Source organism: Chanos chanos, chromosome 16, assembly GCF_902362185.1.
Source record: "Chanos chanos chromosome 16, fChaCha1.1, whole genome shotgun sequence".
Lineage (NCBI taxonomy): Eukaryota > Metazoa > Chordata > Actinopteri > Gonorynchiformes > Chanidae > Chanos > Chanos chanos.
In genome coordinates this window covers 15,401,614-15,409,113 of record NC_044510.1, presented here as the reverse complement: position 1 = coordinate 15,409,113, position 7,500 = coordinate 15,401,614, and the positions used below count along the sequence as shown (strand labels likewise).

Below are 7,500 nucleotides of genomic sequence, written 5' to 3'. Positions count from 1 at the left end.
CTATTCTATCTTCTATTTTTTTTTGTTAATTTCTCCATATTTAAACTTTTTTTTGTAATTCAGAGGGGAAGAGAATGAAGAAATTATCTGTGAACTCAGTTAAAGGACAGGGTGCCAGTTTTGTCCTGCAGCAGGTTAACAGAGCGGCCGTCCGTCCGGCCGGACAAAAATGAGCTCCCGCCCCCTCCCCTGCCTTTTTCTTTTGAATGTCGTCCAGACCTGATGGCAATTCACCATCCTGCTTTTTCATCAGAAAATGAAAAGTGCTAAAGTGTGACAGGATTTATACAATGTTGCTTAAAGGACAAAATACTAATTGAACAGAGGTATGATGTCATGGCAGTTTTAACGTCTTGGCCATTGTGACATCACACAATGGTAACATTGTTGCACCTGGTTAAGGTCTAAATTCCAGCTGTGTCTCTAGGTGGCTGTGATACCACAGCTTGTAATCGATGGCTGACTGGGGACATCTAGATTATCCTGATGTTGTGTAAGAGAGTGACTTAAAAAAAATAATAAGACTGGGCCAAAAACCAAAATATCTCCAGTTACAGGCAAGGGAATTGGGCCGGAACAATCCCGCGTTCCGGGCGCTTTCAGTTGTTTGACATTTCACAATGAATTTGCCTGCTCATCCTCTCCCATCCCAGTGTCAACATGGATTTTGTTCGAAGGAGTTGTTTTTTTTTTAACTAAAATTCATCCTTTTCTGAAGCCACAGAACAAGGTCATTTAACCTATAGAATTACAATGTTCTTGTCTCTATGACAACCACGTGCTAAAACCATCTGTTCTCAAGCTCCTGTCTGTCTCTGTACAAGAGTTTTCGGACATCTGGTTGTTCCTATATTTCATTTTTGATGAGACACTCAGGAAAGGACATTCCACTTTTTCAGTCAGGTTCTCCTTAAAGTCCCGAATTTCTTGTAGGGGCGCTTTCACACTACAGTTTTTGGTGCCGAACCGAGTTCACTTGAGCCATTAGTACGGTCGTTTTGTTGGTGCAAACGCTGTTTACCAAACTCGGGTGCGCACCAAGGGACCGTACCCGAGTCCTCCAGAACACAGGGTGTCTGGGGTACGGTTCAACCGAACTCCAGTGCGGTTCGCATTAGGTGTGAAAGCTACCCGATCCAAAACGAGGAAGTAAACGCTATTGATGATGCGTAATTTGTTTGATGGTCACTCAATCATGAGCAGGAAAGGTGCGCTACGGTCGACGGGGGAAATCTCCCGTTTACTAGAAATTTGGGCGGATGAATATCTGAAGTGTCGTTGCCTAGCGACATTGGTAAATAAAAGCTGCCCGTTCCCCATGCGTTGGCGACGTAAACGGACCAGGGTTCGCAACCCAAAAAAAATGAAATGTGAGGGGAGACCAGCGGGGGGCAGCAGGGGGGGCAGGGGGGAGGGGGGAGTAATCGCACTCGGGGTACGGACCAGCAAAACGGACCAAGTGTGAAAACAGCCTGAGAGTGCAAAACAAGGAAGAATTCTGGGCATCGTTTCCATGCCAACTCAGCGGCCTTTCTTGTCAGCTGACCAGTCACAGTATTGTGACACATATGATGTTGGCAACTTTTACAAGACTCGGCAGTTTTGCAACATCAATAACGTGGCGAAAAATGTCACATTTGTTTTATCGCTCTGGCACAACAATATCACAAAGGACACTTCACTCAAAGTATACATTAGCATACACTATGGGAAGGCCTGATTTGAGGCCAAAATGAATGAATGTTTCACAAATCCAAACTGTTTTTGTTAGCTGGGTATTAGTTATTTTACATTCACTGTATTTTTGATTTTATTAACAAGTTCATGGTAATGTTATAGCCGGAGCAGCATACAGTAAGAGAACATTTAGTTTTCTAAATTCACAGCTAGCTAACACAGTTCCACAATATGTTTGCTAAAGCTTTTGAGTATGCTAACCTTCCTCGGCTAGCTAAACCAAAATCTATGCTAAATGTAACTGCAGGGTAAATTTTATAGTCAGGCTAGGTAACAGAACTCCTGAGTTTTGTTCTGGTCCTAATCTGATCCACTCGTATCCAATACTCAGAGACTTGTGAGGACTGAACTGAATAAGGCGTGTCTTTGCAGGACTGCAGGACTTTACAAAGCCTGTATAAAATACAGATTGCCAAGAGGAGGTCTATACAGGACTGGAGCGAAGCCTCTATAAAGTATAGATCTCCAAGAGGAGGGCTGCACTGAGTAGTATAAACTTGTTGCCCATTCATAATCTGACTGTCAGATCACTTAGCAATCGAAATAACTTATTTGTATATTACACTCTTCAGGGACTCACTAACATAGCAACCAGACTAAGTTAGCAGAAAAGGATGTGTTATCTCAGGCCAAACCAGCCTTAACTGAACATGATAAATCACATGTTGGCACATTTGGTCACTCCTGGAACTGAACTAATTAGACTTCTCCTTCAAGATGTAATTTTTTTGCCAAAAAAAGGTCACATGCGCTGAAGTCACATGCGCTGAATAATTCTTTGACACTATACACAAGAAGATGCCACCAAAGCACTTTACATGGCAAAAACTAGAGACAGAAAAAAATAATGAGTTAAGAGACACAAGTTCACGCTAAGCTGCATTCACAATACAAGACCAAGCCCTCCTACTTCAGTCAGCTATTCCCCCATCCTTACCCCATCTCTCTCTCTCTCTCTCCCTCTCTCTCTCTCTCTCTCTCTCTCTCGCTTTCTTTCTATTGTCTTTCTGACAGCCTTCATCTGTGTGTTAATACAGTAACGATGCAGCAGTCTCTCCTCATTCATGATGTCTATCTCTAATTCTCTGTTCTACACCCCCGCCTCTCTCTCTCTCTCTCTCTCTCTCTGTCTCTCTCTCTCTTCTGCTCCTCTTCATTTATGACTCTCTGTAGTCTCTTTCTCTCCCTCGCCCTCCCCACCTAATCGCTCTCTCTGCCTATCCCCCCCCCCCCGTCTTTCCCTCCTTCTCTTTCTCTGGCTCCCTCTCCCCCACTCTGTCTCTCTCTTCTCTCTCTCTCCCTCTCTCTCTCTCTCTCTCTCTCTCTCTGTCTCTCCCCCACTCTGTCTCTCTCTTCTCTCTCTCTCTCTCTCTCTCTGTCTCTCTCCCCACTCTGACTCTCTCTCTCTCTCTCTCTCTCTCTCTGTCTCTCCCCCACTCTGTCTCTCTCTCTCTCTCTCTCCCTCTCTCTCTCTGTCTCTCTCCCTCTCCCTCTCTTTCTCCCTCTCTCTCTCTGTAGAGAGAATAACAGGCTCACATCAGGGGAGCAGCCAGATTCTTTCGCTTGAATGAGCATGAGACAAGACAAGCACACACACACACACACACACACACACACACACACACACACACACACTCACACACACAAACAAGATCCTCTCATCTAAAACATCCAGTTAGAGTGAATAGTGCATACACAGTAGACAGACACATGAAAAACACAGGTACAAACAGGTGCAGTCATTTGGTGTTTTGATAGGCTTCCATTTGTTGTGCCAACCTGTCAGTGTTTCTCTGTGGGACTGGGCCAGCCAGACTCTACTCACAGATCACAATAAGACCTGTCCTTCAGTCAGATAAATGTGCACCACACACACACACGCACACACACTAAAACACCCTCACTCTCTCTCTCTCTCTCACGTCCACCCAAACACACACACTTGCGTGCACGCACACACACACACGCACACGCACACATACACACACATACACACACAAACACACGCACACACACACACACACACACAAACACACAAACACACACACACACACACACACACACAAACACACACACACACACACACACTAATAGGGTGTACGGAGACATGAGCTTTGCTGTCTATAAGCCCCAATTAGACAGACAGAGACCTCCCTCCCTCTCTCTCTCTCTCTCTCTCTCTCTCTCCCTCTTTCTCTCTCTCTGTGTCATCTCAAACTACTTTAAACTCAGTCCATCTCTGCCCCACTTTACTTTTCTGTTCCTCTCTTTTCTGCTGCATTTCCCTCTGTCTCTCCCTCTCTCTCTCTCTCTATCCCCACGCATTCCTTTCCCTCTCTCTCTCTCTCTCTCTCTCTCTCTCTCTCTCTCTCTCTTTCTCCACTCCTCTTTCCTTTTATCTGTCCTCTCTTTCTTTGTCTAACTTTGACTTTCTCTCCTCTTCCAGCTTTCATTTTTTTCCTTCATTTGCCCAGCTCTCTGTCTCTCTCTCTCTTTCAGTGGTTTAATTGGAGGTATTGTATAGTGCAGATCAATAGGCGTGGGAGTTTGTGACAACAACCATGGTCATGACTCAACGGTCACATTCAACTGCAGAGTGTACAGACACACACACACACACGCACACACACAGAGAGACTCAAGGCCATTTGAGAAAATTAAAAAAAGAGTGACACTGCTTCAGATATAAATCTGCTCTGTTCACATCTCTCTTCTCCTTTCCTCTCCTTCACATTCACCTTAACTCCTCTCTCCTCCGCTCTCTCCTCTCCTGCTTTCTAATGATCCTGTAAAATGGAACTCTTTTCTCCTTTCAAACTGACTTCAGTCTGCCCTGATCCCTTAGTGTTTCACAGAACCTTAAAGCAAGTACCAGTGTTTTGTCCTCATCACTGTTCCCTAACTACTAACCTGTCATATTCAAGAGCGAGAGAGAAAGAGAGAGAGAGAGAAAGAAAGAGAGAGAGAGAGAGAGAGAGAGAGAGAGAGAGAGAGAAAGGAAATTCCAGGCTGACAATGTGGACCGGAGGAAGATAATTGAGAACAGATGCGTCTGATCCCAAATGAACGGCAGACCAAGAGATCTCAGATAGATACAGTGGGGAGAGAGAGAGAAAGAGAGAGAGAGAGAGAGAGAGAGAGAGAGAGAATAGGAAGAAGGAGTCCAGAATATTTTTTTGTTTTGTCAGGTAATCTGATGTGATGTCACAGCCCTGTGCATTGCCAGTTACTCTGTGTTTTTTGTGTGTTTTTGTGTGTGTGTGTGTGTGTGTGTGAAGATCTTGTATCATCTGATATTGAGTCATAATGCTAAGGTCAGCATCAGCACATTCCTTCAGGTTGATACAAAATAACTAACTGCACAGTCAAGACTTCATCAGCTCCTAAGATTAATGCTTTACAGTATTGTTCATCAAAACTCTACAACGAACTCACATCTTCTGCAGCACTTTAGCACACGAGAACCGAGGGGCTTCCAACATACGCCTGTCTGCGTGACGGACGTTAACGAGGTTCGTTAAGCAATCTTGCAAAACAAAGATCTCTTGCTGTCGATCTGTAACATAAAGTTTAAGGTGTAATATTTTACCATTTATTTTGTTTCGGCCCGAAAATCGGGTGTAGGCGACGATCTGACAGCGGCCGACTTGCGCTCCGTCGGCATTCTCGAGAGACAGCGCCTATGGATGCTGTTGCCATGAGGCGTTGTCATGGATACCAACATAGCGACAATCACGTATGACTCATCGATTTTTTTTTTCTCAGGAGAAGCACGCACAGAGGGTTAATTGATTCTTCAAAAAACATCATAAAGTAGACTAAAGCTTATATGTGATTTTAGACGAATGAAGTCGGCAAAAGATACACTTTTGGCAGACTATATACTTTTTTTTTTACTTTTCAGAAAAATATAGCATTTTGTGCAAAATTGACAACCGACACCAAGCTACATATAATGGGCGTTGTCTGATTTTTTTTTCATCCCAGGATTTTTGTCAGTTCCCTAAATGACTGATGATGTCAACGAGCCACTCGATGTCACGCCACGAGACGCTGATGACAAAGGGCCCGTGCGGTATTTTTTTTTTTTTCGTCCACATGGTCTTGCGCCTCGCCCTTTTTTTGCTGTCGGGTGCGGAGGACAGGAAAACTGTCGCGCCCGTGAATAAGGTGACACCATCAACGCGAGAAAAGGTGCTGCATGTATTCTAGACAAGTATTTAATCTACCCTCGCGCCCAGTTCAGCCTTAAGCGTTGACAACCCCAACGGAATAAGTGCAAGTGCTAGACATCACTTCCACAAAGCACTGCTGCAATTTTGAGCTCCCACGGGCGACTTTAAACTTCGAAACCCGTCAGTCACTTGCGCTACGTAGCCTACGCGTGCATATTTGAATGCGCAGAAAGCGCGAGGGGCGCTGGCTCGGGTAAAATATCTCGCCGTGTAAGAACTGAGGGTCGGACATAGTTTGTATTGTTAAGCGCGCGGACGATTTGGCCACTTTCTAGTCAACGCAAGTGCTATTAGGGTTCCCAATTTTCGTTTGCGCCGCCTGAGCAAGCATGACAGGGGCTCGGTGATTTTGGAGTGAGGCTACCTACCCTATCCCCCTCCACCCCGCTATTGTTCCCACAAATCCAGGGCAGACACTCAAAAGCAGCTGATACACTTTAGCCATTTAAGTTACTTAGAAATTAACCTAATTCACGTCACATAGAAGCAAATATTCTTTTTTGTTTAAACCACGAAAACCCTTGAACTTAACTCGAAAAAGAAATTATTCTGGACCATTTAACTTGAATGGCAATGCACTATTAAATGCCCCAAACTCACATTTCATTCACTTCTGTGTTCTGTATACGAGTGTAGCCTAAGTGTCTGACTGCGTACGTTACTCTATAGGCTTGATGGGATTGAGCTGGTTTGCTTACTTTTCTATCCGTTACTTCTTCTCCCACCGCTTCGATTATTCCAGAACACTCCATCCCGGGGGTCACCGGGGGCGACGGCATCGCGTCGTAAAGCCCCTGGCGGGCCATCAAATCGGCGAAGTTCAGCCCGCACATCTTCACGCGCACCATCACCTCGCCGGCCTTAAGGGCTGGCTTTCCTTTCTTCACCTGCAGCTTCACCTTGTCATAGCCGCCGTAGCCGGTCAGCACCAGGGCCCGGTAGCTGTACGTGTCTTCCTCTGGGGCTTTCTCCGCTGCCGCTGGGGAGGCGGCGGCTTCGGTGGCAGCGCTGGCCGGTGGCGGGTCTGGCTTGTTCTCGGTCTGCGGTTCTTCGGCTGCGGGTTTCTTTGCGTCTTGCTGTTGCTTTTGCTCGTCGGCGTTCTGCTGCTGGGCAGGTGCGTCTTCGCCGGACATGGTCGGAGTTGGTTTGGGTGCGGGCACTAAAGAGAAAACGGCAGCGAACAGTAAAAATAAAACCTCAGATTTGTTCGATTTTACTTAAATTCGTGCACTTTTCTGTCCTAGTAAATGACGTAGCCTGTTGGTGAGCGACGTGTACGAGTGGAAGCGCAAACGGTTTTTCTTTCCTTTTATTGTCTAAATGTTGCCTGACGGCGCGAATGTGTGAGCGCGAGGGAGAGAAAGAGAGAGACAGGGAGGGAGAGAGATGACTCGCAACGACTATAGAGTGACCAGAGGTTGACAACTCCTCTCGCCTTCAAAAAAAAAGAAAAAGAAAAAAGCGGTGTGTGTGTGTGTGTGTGTGTGTGTGTGTGTTGGAGCGCGCCCAGCGATCTGCAAACCCGGGA

The 7,500-nt window shown here is 45.8% G+C and overlaps 1 protein-coding gene across 1 annotated transcript in view; it reads right to left on the bottom strand.

Moving 5' to 3' along the window:
* Nucleotides 1-7,351, bottom strand: part of vat1 (vesicle amine transport 1) — a 23,157-nt gene extending 15,806 nt beyond the window's left edge. The window contains exon 1 of the mRNA XM_030793572.1: nt 6,671-7,351. Within this exon, the coding sequence (XP_030649432.1) occupies nt 6,671-7,105 (435 nt within the window). The 5' untranslated portion in view covers nt 7,106-7,351. The remainder of the gene's footprint in view (nt 1-6,670) is intronic.
* Between the last annotated feature and the right edge of the window lie 149 nt (nt 7,352-7,500).